General features: G+C 35.4%; 1 protein-coding gene across 1 annotated transcript in view; it reads right to left on the bottom strand.

The window, feature by feature from the left end:
• LOC120355433 (cohesin subunit SA-1-like) overlaps window positions 1-14779 on the bottom strand; it is a gene marked incomplete at its 5' end in the record, with an annotated part of 36770 nt that extends 21991 nt beyond the window's left edge. Inside the window, 3 exons of the mRNA XM_039443794.1 lie at window positions 7699-7759; window positions 11327-11487; window positions 14571-14779. Of these exons, the coding sequence (XP_039299728.1) occupies window positions 7699-7759; window positions 11327-11487; window positions 14571-14779 (431 nt within the window). The remainder of the gene's footprint in view (window positions 1-7698; window positions 7760-11326; window positions 11488-14570) is intronic.
• Window positions 14780-15200: the final 421 nt, after the last annotated feature.

The raw sequence follows: 15200 nt of genomic DNA, 5'->3' as shown, positions 1-15200 counted from the left end.
GTCTTTCCTTATCTTATGCACAGTGCGACTTATGCACTGTCGCGACTAAATGGCACCTAAAGACTGAACCATTGGGTTGATACTGCAACTCAGTGGAGTGATGGGGAGGAAAGTTTTGAAATGCATAGGTGACTCATTCACTGACACCACCCCATTCAATATTTTGTGCAGCAAAAAAACTGACACAGTTGTACTTTTTAGAACAGCGCGACTGCCGGAAGGTTAATAAAAACCAGACCCGAGGTAATTAAAATAAATGAAAATTAATTAAATAACTATTGTAGATGTTTATCATCAAGGCCTGATCCTGAATATTGGCAGATTAATCGTTAATTGGTAACAATAGTTATTATAAATGTGAATATCATGTATTACATTCTTCTGTAAATAATTTCAAGAGGGTTTCATGAACAACAGTGGTCAATCAGGTTTTTGTTCGTTACTTAAACTTATTAAATCGCAGAGCATACTGTAATACTTCCAACATACAGGACAAGAATGTTGCTTACAGGTCATTGTAATTGGCCGGATTCAATAATAAATCTCATGATAATTATATGCTACAGTAGTCATAGTATAATTTAAATTAGTTTTCGCCCCACTTGGATGTAATGAGCTGGTTTTCGTGCGTCATTTGGAGGCCGAAAATGATTGTTTTCTGACCAGGCCGGTAAAAGTTTTACGGCCCTAGGGCTGTAAAATAACCTTGAAGTCAGCTGATTCTGATTTGATGTGAACGTGTTTACAAAATGGTTTATGAAACGGAATCAGTTTATGCTTCTAGAACTGAATAAGTATTCTGCAATAAGATACTATCATTTTATTTGGATGAGTACAGATACAGATAAGATATATATTATAAACTATTCAAACTCGAGTAGGATAGAACTTCTAACCTAAACTTCCGAAGTCGACAACAAGCATTGTTGACGTTGACATTCAGATTGGCCAGATTTCAAGTGTTCTAAAGCAACTGATCAAAAAACTTTTTATTATTTGTGTTTATTATTCAAGAATCAAAATATTTATAATAATATCAGCTTATTGCCATTTGGAAGAATAAAAAGTATAAACTCAACCTCTTACATAATTGAACACAATATTTTAGGTTATTTAGACAAATCAGAATAAAAAATAAAAATACTTGGACAATTTCCTGATTAAAATATTCAGATTACCTCAGATTTGATAGAGGTATGACCTTCCTGTTTTGCTTTCGGAAGTGCCTAATAAACAATTATTCTCATATTTATATTGTTTATTTTTCTGTGTAGCGAAAAATAACGTTCTCACCATGGGCAAAAATGTTTTTCCGGCTCTCAATCTTTTCTGGTCCTCGGCCTACGGCCTCGGACTTGAAAACCGATTTCGAGCCGGAAAAGTCTCATTTTCGGCCCTAGGTGCGAAATATACTATTCCTCAACTTTTAGGAATAAAATTAAAAGTATTCGCTAGCCGGATTGGCCTAGTGGTAGGGAGCGTGACAAAATTCAGTCTGCTAGCACCACCTGGTTCGTGGGTTCGAATCCCGACGATGGCATGGACGTTTGATCATCTCATCAATTCACCAACATACTTTCCATTATCCACGCACAAGCAAAAAGCTCATGAGGGCATCATCCGCAATAAAAAATATCATAGTGATCAGTTCAATTTGAGATAGTTTGAGTACATAGATAGTTGGTGAGTTGGAGATAATTTGAGATACTTGAATTTGATGAAGGGTTGGTCAACTTAACGATCGCATTAGATCGTTACATAATATTCCGTTTTTCATCAACTAAAATACTCTTAATTTTTGAAGGAATTTAATTACAACAATGAATACACCAGTTTTTACATTACAATTGATTGTTAGGAAGAAAATGATGTAATGAGAGGTAACCTTCTTGCTGGGTAAGATGATCGTTGCCGGAGAATATCTAAAATCTCAAGAGTTGGGACCAAGCCATACGAAGTGTTTTCCAGGCGTTTTCAGTCGAGTCTGCAAGCCAGGAAGCTCTCCGATTGGCTAATTGTATTAGCGTTTGGGAATCAGCTGATAATCAGCCGATCGGAGAGCTTCCTGCCCCGCCGACTCCTCTGTAAACTTCTGGAAAAGCGCTTCTTGTAGCTTGGCCCTTCAAGTTTCAAATAGAGTTCGTCGGTTCGAAACAACAAGTAAAATATGATTGGGTTCAGTTATGATTGGTTTTGTTATAATTTTATAATAATAATTATTTATGTTGATGAAGGAACTATCTGACATTTCCATTCAGTACTTCATTTGAGAGCTGAGAACATTCAAGAGCTGCGAGGTAGTAACACTTATTAAGGAAAATTCAAGACACAATTAACGGAAAATTGAATGAAAGTATAGCATGAGGAAGAATGATAAAAATACAAGGAAAGAAGCCTCTATGATTTTTTGTATTTTGGCACGAATCTACGAGGGTTCAATAGTGTGGGAAATGATATGGGCTGAATGAGGCAGCGGGAACGCGACTAGGTGCCACCCCGTCTCCTTTTAAAACCGGTTTTTAGGGGACAAGTTGACGTGAGCCATCCCCGTCTACTTGTCTCCTTACTAAGGAGGTGACAACTAGTCGGGGGGACACTCTGACGCGAGTGTGCGAGGTGTCAAGTTGTCGTTTACGGTCATGACTATAGTGTGGTCCACGTTATAATGGCAGTGGATAAAGATAGAAGAACAGCAATGCCGATTCTCTGCATTAATTAATCATATTTCTACATTGTCAAGAACATAATTGTCATCGTTGTGGATTTAGAAAAGGATAGTACAACCGGCTTTGTCGAATGATAGACAAGGATAGCAAAATCAAAGTTGATCAAATACTGTCATTATAACGTGGACCTCACTATAGTTGGCACCTTTGGTTCAGTAGGGGAGACAACTTGACGGTCATGGTATATTTTTACGAGGGTACAAGTAGTCGCCTATGGCCAAAATGACCAGGTGTCAGGTAGTCGGGGTGACACATAGTTTTAGTTTTAGTTTTAGTTTTATTCTAGGTCATTGACCAGCACTGCTGGATAGACTGTGTCAGGGTTTAAAAAACAATTCACAAAAAAAAAAATTCAAAATGTCATCTCACTATCAAGAAATTCACTCAGGCTATAGAATGGATGCTCCACCAAGAGTGATTTCAAAACTGCTCGGAACTGTCTATCACTTCCACTATCCTTGACCCACTCTGGCAGCTTATTAAACATCTTGAAGGCAATGAAAGGATAACTCCTCTGAGTCCTTGCTAAATTCATAGACGGAGACCCGAGGCAGCAATAGAGTAAGCCCTCAATGCATATGCTCTTAGTGAATGATGTATTCTTGGGACTAAACAAGATTTATAGTGTTTTCCAGATAAACACTAATTCTTGAGAATAGTCTGAAATTTCAGTATTGAGATTTCCATATCCGATCTACGATCTAGTGAGGTCTACGTTATAACTGCAGTATTCGATTAAGGCTGTTCAGTACACCTTTTTATTCAAATTTAAATTTCATAATCTTTTTCAATATCTTTTCATAATTCTTTTTCAATATAATTGTTGAGATATAGAGATATAGAATATATAAATTGTTGAGATATAGAGTCTTCCTCACTCATTATAAGAGTGAGATAAAGTGGAAACTGAATTTTTTAAGTGGTCTAATAAGCGAGTTATGGGTTGTTGAAGTGCTTACTTTCCAGATTCCGTTTTCTTTCCAGACCATAAACGGTTTCGACTATATTAACAGAACTTCTCTTAAAAATTCAAAAAATGTATCTTTCCAAACTAAAACATTTTATTTCCCATATCGTTCATATATAAAAAAAAACATTTTTTGTAAATTCGATAACTTCTTTATTTTGGCATTAAATGCGAAAAGACGCATATTAGAACAAAGCCAGTTGCCTCTTTTTCTCACTCTTTTAATAATCTTAACAATTATATTGAAAGAGATTATCCAATTTAAATAAAAATAAAAAGGTGTACCGAACAGCCTTAACATTGCTGATGGAACCTTGTCTATCATTCCACAAAGCAGATAGCGCTATCCTTCTCTAGCTCCACGACGTTGCCAGATCGTTTTTCAACAATGTAGTAATATAATTAACAATTATTTATTCTCCATCAGAAAATTGATTATTTGAACATTGAAAATATATTTTAACAAATAAAATATAATCGATTATTTTAAACAATAATGAACAGTTCATATTACATCAGATATACCAATATCAGCTATCCTCTATAGAAGGCAGTGGCAAGACAGAGTATCGGCAACGTTGTTCTTCTATCTGTCTCCACTGCCATTATAACGTGGACCTCACTATATGTAACTTCACAACCTTAGTTCAAATAGAGAAGATACATGTATTGTGACTTGCGAGACACGGTATTAGAAAATGAAACAGACTTAAAAGCTCACGATCATCTCCCAAACAAGCGAATGATGCCAGTATAATTTATTGGCAAAGAAGCAAACGGTAACAGCACTAACCACTCATAGTAACAGAAACAGCAAACAGTAAAGGGGCGTTTACATTAGTCAAGTTTTCTTGAATTCAAATTCTTGCATCTAAATTTAAAAATCTACGTTGTGAAAATAATTAAGGACTGAAAATTTTGTAAAGTTAACAACTACAAGACTTACCCCCAGTTTTTCGTACGTAGGTTAAGGTTTAATCACGATTAAATGCAATACTTTAATCGAGATTAGTGCTAACCGATGCATTTTGGTTTCACAAAATTGAGAGATGATGCACACCAAAGTACTATGTATGAGCGAGGGGTAAGGAGTTTTCGTACATCGGTTAACGTTTAATCACGATTAAATGCCATAATTTAATTGAGATTAGTTCTAACCGATGGATTTTGGTTTCACAAAATTGAGAGATGATGCACACCAAAGTACTATGTATGAGCGAGGGGTAAGGAGTTTTCGTACATCGGTTAACGTTTAATCACGATTAAATGCCATAATTTAATCGAGATTAGTGCTAACCGATGCATTTTGGTTTCACAAAATTGAGAGATGATGCACAACGAAGTACTATGTATGAGCGAGGGGTAAGAAGTTCAGGTATCCGGATGTACAACTTATTGCCATCTCACATAAAAGAAAAGTCAGGTAAAGCTTTCAGATTTTTATTGAAAAAAGAGCTGCTATCCATATGTGCCTTCTCAGTGGAGGAATATAAAGGTTTTTACAAACCTCAAGATGGAGGTTTAAGAAGATAGATAACATGTTGCTGTTTGATTAATGACAAATTTATACCCCTTTTACAGGTGGTCGGTGGATGAAATAATAATAATAAAAAAGAAATTTCAACCGATAACGCCGATTTAACTAACCGGCGTAAACAATTTTTAATTCTGATTAGTTGGCACCATTTTAACCGCGATTGAAACGAAGAAAACTTGGTAGCACAAAGGTAAAAATCGAAAAATAACGCTGGTTAAACTAATCGACGTAAAAGATTTTTAACAGGCCTATCATTAAATCCAACTAACGCCGGTTAGGTACCTACTGATCTTCCAATTAGTTTTTGGTAAAAAAACTAAAAAGTTCAAAGTATGGGCTAAATATATGAATGAATTTCATTCATTAATAAAATAGAGAAGTGTATTTAGCTGATATTAGCATTCAATTCAAAGTAAGATTCTGATTTTTGAGGTTAGTTTCGATCTGTTGTCGTCTGTTAGCAGCATAGCACTTGACACTGGCGACAGACAGAGCTTTTTTATGGCGCATGCCTCTGTATTGAATGGTCAAATTCACCGCTTCAATAACATAACATCATTTTTACCTTGAAACATACCTATCATTATCAGTTTTCTATTATGTAAATAATCTCTCTTATTAGAATTGAAATCAAACTCCTTTTTTCTTTGTCTAATAATATTGGACCATGATCTCGTTTGATAATATTTATTTCAGTTTCAAATTCACCGCTTCAATAACATAACCTCAATTATTTTGTGCCATTTGTGTCAGTTAAATTAGTATTTAAATTAGTGTTAAATTAGTTTTTCTATTATGTAAATATTCTCTCTTATTAGAATTGAAATCAAACTCATTTTTTCTTTGTCTAATAATATTGGACCATGATCTCGTTTGATAATATTTATTTCAGTTTCAATTTCACCGCTTCAATAACATAACCTTAATTATTATGTGCCATTTGCGTCAGTTAAATTACAGTGTTGCCGGATTGTGAAACCGTTAAAATCTTGGTTAGTTAACCGGTAAACTTAATCGGGATTAAAAACTAACCGATCTTGGTGGAACAGAAATGAATCCGTAAAACTAACGCTGATTTGTTAATCGGCGTCAATGTCCATATTTAACAGACGTACGTGCAACTGGCCCTTAACCTATTTCGGACTATGTGCAACCTTATCTAAATTTGGGAGAGGAATAGAACAATGTTACCTTATTTTTCCCCTCCCTATCGTTTTGATGATGTACTTATTGTATCAATCAATAAATAACCTATAATTCAAGTTTGTATTGAATGAATGTATTTTGCAAATCAAGTTCACATAACAGAAACTTGCATCCACAATACTAATGTAGACCCTTCTTCAAGTTTTGTTGCCCAAATTAAACATGTTTGATTTTTGGATACAACATGAATCTTGCAAGTACAATCCTACAGAAGGAAAATGTGATAAAGATGCCAGTCTATGTAGAATGTATAGAAACAACTGAATAGAAAAGTATGATGCAAGAAAATTATGAAAAGCAAGAAGAGAACTTTGAGAATAAGATTTTTATTATTTTCAACTTGAATCTTGAAGGTAAAAACCTACAAATGGGATAAAAACAGTTGTCAGTCAATGTAGAATGTATAAAAACAACTAAATAGAAAAGTATGATGCAAGAAAAGTAAGAAAATTAGAACGAAAACTTTGAAATTGATTCGATTTGTTACTTTATAATTGAACAGAGTGAGTCATATGTATGGAAACTCTTCAATAAGTTGGAAACTGTTGTAGATATAATACTGTAACTTTCAGTATAAGCATAGCCACCTTCAATACAAGGCCGCGGCCTACGATATTGCAACGTCGCAGCGTAGGCCTAGAATCGAATACATGATTGGTGAAAAAGATTTTTAAAAATACCAGCTGATCTTTTCCACCAATCATGTATTAGAATGTAGGCCTACGCTGCGACGTTAAAATATCGTAGGCCGCGGCCTTGTATTAGAGTTGGCTATGGTATAAGTTATTGATAGAATACTCCACTTTTGACGTACAACTGAATTTTAACCCCTCATAAGGGAGTGACTTAGGGCTTGTAACTCTAATATTTCAAATGTAAACACCCATTGTGTGGTACATCATTTTAAAGGTCTTTTTAAAACAAGAAAGATGGCCTCAAAAAATGTTTTATGATACTTGTATCCAAAATGGCAGCTGATTAAAATTTTAGTTTTCACTTGAATCTCCAATGTATTTTGTATTATAGGAATTATGCAACAAAATTCCTATAAAGTTATTCAAGTAACTTGAATTGGAGGAAACTTGACTAATGTAAACCCTACTTGACCCCAGGAGGATTGTTACAACTAACTACTGGATCACAAAGCAGTACAGCCAACCCACTGTTATGATCAGAGTTAAGCGGCAAAGCAACAAAAGCTGAGCTGCGTTACACATTGAAATTAGTTGCAAGCTTTAGAGTAGGAAGAGTGCTTTGCTTACCCCATATTGAATTCCGGATCAGATCCTGGTTCTTCAGCGTCATCACCCATCTCGTCGTCAACTGAAAACAAAAACAAAATATTGTTACAAATGGAAATAATATATAGATGGAATTAAATAGAGAATGCATTTATTCAAATGCTAATTAATATATAATTATTATTTAACGAAAATCCTAAATAAATGCTGTAAATCACCCCGAAGACCTCTGCTACTGCAGACATTGACAACAGGGGTAACAGCTAGATGAAAATTCGATGAGAACTACTATCCAAAAATTAGTTGCCAGCCCGGAAATCGAACCCGGTACCTCCCAATTGCTAGTCAGGAACCCTTACACCAAACTGACAATCTCTGGATAGAGAGATCTATATAGAGAGCTCATTTTATACAGCACTTATTTAGGAATTTCGTTAAATAATAATTATATATTAATTAGCATTTGAATAAATACATTCTCTATTTAATTCCATCTGTAACTGGTTGGCCGCTATGGCTTTGTATAAAATGAGCGCTGCTATCCAGAGATTGTCAGTTTGGTGTAAGGGTAAGCATTCCTGACTAGCAATTGGGAGGTACCGGTTCGATTCCCGGGCTGGCAACTAATTTTTGGATAGTAGTTCTCATCGAATTTCCATCTAGCTGTTACCCATGTTGTCAATGTCTGCAGTAGCAGAAGTCTTCGGGGTGATTTACAGCATTTATTTAGGATTTTCGTTAAATAATATATGTTTAAATTAGAATGAATATGAACTAATTACTAAATGAAATTCTTAAGTAAATGCCGTCAACCACCTTAAAGACTTCTGCTACTGCAAATATTGACAACTGATTGAACAGGTAGAATGAAAATCGACGAAGCCTGATTTTCACAAGTAGAGTTAGTGGTCGAGTAAATGGCATACTAACTCTACCGAGCTAACTCTACTCTACTTACTTGTTCGAGTAACTGTTTTCACAACAACTGAGAATAGTAGGTAAAGTGTGTTGTCTAGTGAACAGAACTAACCTTAAAATATCAATACTTTTTAATAAATTAATACTTTAATAAATAAAAATACTTCTTAAACTTGATAGCCTACGGCACGATTCTAATCTACTATAGTGAGGTCCACGTTATAATGACAGTATTTGATGAACTTTGGTTTTGCTATCCTTGTCTATCATTCGACAAAGTCGGTGGTACTATCCTTTTCTAGGTCCACAACGATGCCAATTATGTTTTTGACAGTGTAGAAATATAATTAATTAATGTAGAGAATCGGCATCGCTATTCTTCTATCTTCATCCACTGCCATTATAACGTGGACCTCACTATAGCTCGAGACTGTTTTCATTGGCATAGTAGTGGTAGAGTAGAGTGAGAAGCGGTGGTAGGGGAAGGCAGGTGGTAGAGTACTATCCCACTCTACTAAAAACTAGTACTCTACCATGAACGTTTTCATTGGAAGATTTCACAAGATAGTTAGTACTTGCCCAGGGAACTCTACTACTAACTCTACCAATGAAAAACAGGCTTAAGAGCTACTACCCTTCTACTTATAGTAGTTCATGTTCGTGAAGCTATGTGACGCTGGTAGTCTCTCTTTCCCGTTCTTACACTCTCACCCGGACAAAACAGTAATCGGCTTGAGTTAACAAAACATCGGCTTAAAATTTGGAACATAAACAACCTATACCATGGGATATCTTTTTCAACTCAATCATCTCTATTTTATAATTTTCTATATTCACTTGGAAGTGAAGGATTGAGTTCGTCCAATGTCGATTTTGGTAACAGTATGTAACGTAGATTTTGAATGTACTGATAAAAGCTGGATTCACATACAACACTGACAGTGAAAATATAATTCCCGTAAGCTCAAATGGTATTATTCATACTCACTCAGCCGGGCTAGGTGGGAGTACTCCAATTAGAACTAGTGGGAATTATATTAATACTGTTTGATTGTATATTAATACGTTCTTAGACTGGCCACTAACGGTAAAACATGCAATATAAACACGCATGTACTGTCCACCGCTCGTAGCTTGGCCTCTGGAAGGATTGCAGTCGATCTAGTTTTAGGCGTGACATATGGCACTGGAGAGCCAGGTAGCGAGTACACAATCGCTGTGGTCTATTTGCCTTCGCCAAATGTAATTGAGCAATTTCCATCCCACCAAATTTGTAATTTAACCAGCGATCTATAAGTAAAATTACATCCTAACGTTTTCAGTCGTTACATAAAATAATAGAGTTTAAGATTCAAGTTCAACTTTCAACTCAGAATTCAACTTTTTCGATGAAACTAAAAAATCATGGTTTTTTTCTGAATATCACTTCGCTTAGACTTATTATAAGATGTACTAAAAAGGGTGGATTTTCCACAAAATCACTATTTTAAAAAATTGCTATAACTATTTTAAAACGGCTACCAACTTAATGAAAAAATAACACAACATTTCGACGTTTACTCCGGTCAGCTGCTGTTTAGGGTTTGTAGTCACACTACCGAGTCGTCAACAACATGGCGCCACTCGTTAATTCCCCCCCCCCTACGCCTCAGACCTCAGAAGCCAAGTTATGAGCGGTGGACAATACAAGCATGTTTATCATGCACACACACATGTCCATCATTGACACAGACACACATGTTCATGATCACCATGCATGTTTTATCAGCGAGAGGCTTCTAACATAAAATAAACAAACAAATAATCATAAAAAACCACTGGAGAATTACAAAAATTAGAATGATAAAAAATAAATTGCCCTCAAATATAGAGAAGCGAAAAAAATAAACAACAAAAAATCGGAGAGACAAAAATCTAACCTCAAAAAATTTTGCTCGAAGCCTTTCCCTTTGATGACTCAACCACAGTATACATACAGTATGGAAACTTGGCTAGTACCCTGACGCAAAAATCCACCATCTTGTTAGGAAGCGCCGCATTGTAATAGTATTGATGGTAGGTTCGGATCACTTTAATGATCTCGTTCACTGCCACGAGCCAATCAGAAGACCAGGATTGGAACTTCCCAAGGTCACTTGACGTGTCTAGTATTTGCGCCATGTAAAAAGCATTGGTTAGATAGGCGTTTTATTGACAGTTTCCATTCTGTACCTATTCTGTGACACAACAGTGTATGACGTTATGAGTATCATGCACGTCCTACAATTAGTGGCCAGCCTTATACCCGGTTCCACCAAGCTCGGTCAAGACATTTGAACACGGGTACGATTTAAAATGTGAACTGAAATTATTGATAGTTCCAGTGCACTCGTTGTAAAGCTTAAAGCGTACCTATCTGATTTGACCATGATCAAGCTTGGTGAACCGAGTGATAATTAAGTGTTATATTTAAATATAGTTTGGTGTTTTAATTTCTCTAAATTCAAAATGTTTAGCTTATATATATATTTGGACGAAAATTGGACTTGAACGTTTTACAGAAGAAACATAACCTATTTTTTGGACATTTTAATAATTTATCAAAATTTGGGAATGGAATAGATTTGGGCCAAGCCTGTTGTTCCTTCCTAATCATATTTATATGATTTGTGATTCTGTCCACGAATAAATAAATAAATAAATATTAGAGATATAAGATAGCATTAATTTATTTTGGGTGATGTCAACTCACAGATCTCCTTCTTCTTGCGAGTGTAGGCGCGCTTAGATGTGACCAGTGGCTGGTCAGTTTCGCCGTGAACGAGTGAGTTGCGGTAAGTAAACACTGGCTGCCAGTCCTCGCCGCGGCTTGACGGCATTCCCGCCGTTATCCTCCGGTCCAGGAAGTTGAGTCTGCCACACAAAACACAACATCAAATAAAAAATGTCTACATAGAAGTTAATAATAATAATTTTTATTTCCAGTAAGATGTGTACAAAAACAATACAAGTAAAATAATATTAATTAAACTGTATGAATAATTAAGTGATACAAAAGTTTGTTAATGTCGAAACGACATAGCTAATGTCGTGAAAAAAACAAAAGCAAAATATCACTTCTACACACACAAACATCTGAAAGGAAATAATTAGGTACTCCCGAGGCAAAGGTCTATACAGGAGTCCCAGCATAAAAAAAACCAGAAACACACTTATAATTTTTTATATAAACCAAAAAGATAATAATAAACTGAGGTAAACTCATGTATTATTTACATTAGAATATAAAATGTTTGATTTAATATGTTATTTTGTGGAACGGTGCTTGGTCGGGCTACAACTTACTAATTTTTTGTTGTCATATTAAGGCTCGCTTCGCTCGCCATATCCGTCTAGCCAGGGGCTCCTCCCCCTGGACCCCCGACTGGATCGTCCATGAATGAGATTAGCAGGCTCGCTTCGCTCGCCTGCATTTTTATCATGTTAGGACAATCCAGTCGGGGGTCCGACTAAACGTCTGGCTAAACGAATATGGCGAGCGAAGCGAGCCTGACGGCTAGTAATATAATATTCCCAGGATTGAAGTAGCAGTGCCCAATCAATTTTTCCGCGATAAATGCATTTAAATCTTCAACTTGGTGCCAACCTAACAAAGTCAACTCAACTTAATGCCAACCTGACAAAATTATTAATTTAGTTGCCAGTTAACAACTGTTTCGAAGAGGTACTCTATCTAGATTATAGTTCTATAGTAACATATGATATGGAAATTTCAATTATAATTAAGAGATTGGGAGAAGAAGAATATACATGCTAAAAGACGAACTTTAAACCCTTAAAAACAACCCTTAGAGTTAAAATATTGCCAAAAGATTTCTTAGTGCGCCTCTAAAGGGCCAACTGAACATACCTACCAAATTTGAACGTTTTTGTTCCGGTAGATTTTTAGTTATGCGAGTGAGTGAGTGAGTGAGTCAGTCAGTCAGTCAGTCAATCAGTGAGTGAGTGCCATTTCGCTTTTATATATATAGATTAGTCCTTTACTTAAATTATACACTATTGGAATCAACTGTAGATTTCGGAGTCTAAAGAAAATTATTTCAACACATTTATTTCTATCAGGATTTAAGTTAATTTGTTGAAGAAGACTTCACCATCATTCGTTTCTAATAACCATACTTTTAAATTAACCTTGAAGCTTACCATATTATTCAGCTGTTTCAATTCTAATGGTAACATGTTATACACTCTTGGTGATATATATATATATATATATATAATATATATATATATATAGGTAGTGTCTTTGATAGATTTCTTTATAGGGTCTGGGTGGAATCCAGTTCCCTGTCGATCTCAAGAAATATAAATATCTTAGTGTGAGAAAACTCCATTCTTTGAATAAGGGATATGAACTTGTCATACGGTGCTTCTAAGCTAAGGTCCTCATGTCCTACAATAAGTGGTTTGATAGTGGAATAGTATGCACCACCCCATACTGCGATTCCATATTGTAATCTGCTTTCTATCAACGCGTAATATAGAGAGCGCAAAATATATTCAGGAAAGAGATGATTTTTTAGCTATATTCAATAAGTTATCTAAGTTATATTATGATAAAAGGGACAGTTCAGCAGAGTGCAGCAGAGGAACTTTGCGCGCGTATTTCACATTAAATTTTTCCTACAGTTACCATTGAATATGAAAAGTGGGTAATTATGGATGAAATGATGGCTGAAATCCATCAAATGTTTGTGTGTGTGATGCTTTATTAATAACAACCTAAATTCATTTAAAAATTAATAATCCAATTGAAGTTGAAAATTTTCAGCCAAAGTTCTCATTTTTATTCATTAAAGAATCAGAAAAAATACAGATAAAACAATAATTTCGCATTCAAAATACACGCCAACAGCTGGTTCGGATGACTGCAAAATGGCTGAACCGACAAGCGCGCGACCTAGCGGGAAGAATCGTACCTAACTTCGTTTCATCCAGCTAAAAATAGTATTCAGATATTTAGAATTATGATTAACTAGAATTACCGAAAGATACTATAAGTAAACTAAAAAATATTTATAAAATAACATAGACAACAGAAAATATTTTATTGTAGTATATTCTAATGTTATTTTATTAATTTTATTGACATGGATTTCGAACGGTAATTATTTAACCTGAAAATTCGAATTTCGAAATGTAGTTTTAATTTTTTTTAAATATATTAGTTAAATGGCAGCCATCAGCAGCAATACACTGATGTAGCGTATTTTTGAAGTTTTGAAACGCATTTTAGCACTGCGATTGGTAAGGCCTAGATCTCTTCTCTGATTCGCTCATTTAGTTCTTCCAAGGTGTGTCGGCGATCTTTGAAAACTTTATTTTTGAGGTAACCCCATAGAAAAAAATCGCATATGCTTGAATCGGGTGAGCGTGCTTGCCACCTCAAGTCCACCCTTAGTGAGATAAGCCGCCCTGGGAAAATTTGTCTCAACACATTCAATGAAATACGCCCTGTGTGGGCTGTAGCTTCATCCTGCTAAAACCATATTTCTCCCAAGTCATGTTCCTTAGCAAGTTCTTCCAATTTGGGGCGCAGAAACGTTTCTAACATTGTCACATAACGCTGGGAGGTGACATTGACGGTGATGTTGCCATTCTCAAAGAACTATGGCCAGCACGCTAAAGAACTGAATAAGCGAATCGGAGAAGAGATCCAGGCCTTACCAATCGCAGAGTGCCAAAATACGTTTTAAAACTTCAAAAATACGCTACATCAGTGTATTGCTGCTGATGGCTGCCATTTAACTGATAGAATTTTCAAAAATTAATAATAAAAACTACATTTCAAACTGGATTGAACCCATTTAATAATTTTCTTCTGTATTGAACGGTTCATTGATTATAACCCTTACAAACTCGTCAATCGGCTCAGCCCCACTCTGTACATGCGTATATGCTAATTGATCTACGATGATTTCACAAATGCAACTCACACAATGCGTTTGTCCTGTTTGAGTAGTTTGTTGGTGAACTCGGTGAGTATTTCGAGGAAGGGCAGATTGGGCGGCGGTCCGGTTGGATCCTCCACTGAGTCCCCGGTTTGCACCGCATACAGTATGCCGTCTCTGTGCAGCGCTGTGATCGCCTCTCTGTTCTTAATGGCGTCCAGACCGAACGACAAAGCGAACCGTTTAGCAAGTTCCTAAACAGAACATATCAGAGATCAGATTAGAATAACAATATAACTCGCTCTGGAGTACAAAAGCATAGAAGCATGGTTTATATTTATTTATTTATTGATACACAAAGCACAAAACTGTTTCTTTCCTGAATTTTGATGAATACACTATAAATCCGGTAGTCCAAAAAGTAGGTTATGCTCCATACTCTTTTGAATTTAAATCATATTTTCAATCAAAAAATTTGAAAACAGAAAAGTTCGAATTTAGATTTTTTACAAACAAAATTGAAAAATAAAATAGCCTAAATACTCACTAATCACTTAAAACTGTAAAATAATGTTCAACTTTGAAAATTTTTGATATAAGTACTTGAATTTAAATAAAAAATAATGGATCTTGAATAAAATCATATCGTTGGTCATGTCAACAAATCAGATATGT

This window comes from Nilaparvata lugens, unplaced genomic scaffold, assembly GCF_014356525.2.
Source record: "Nilaparvata lugens isolate BPH unplaced genomic scaffold, ASM1435652v1 scaffold1335_2_3, whole genome shotgun sequence".
NCBI classification, from domain to species: Eukaryota; Metazoa; Arthropoda; class Insecta; order Hemiptera; family Delphacidae; genus Nilaparvata; species Nilaparvata lugens.
This window is presented reverse-complemented; position numbering and strand designations above follow the sequence as displayed.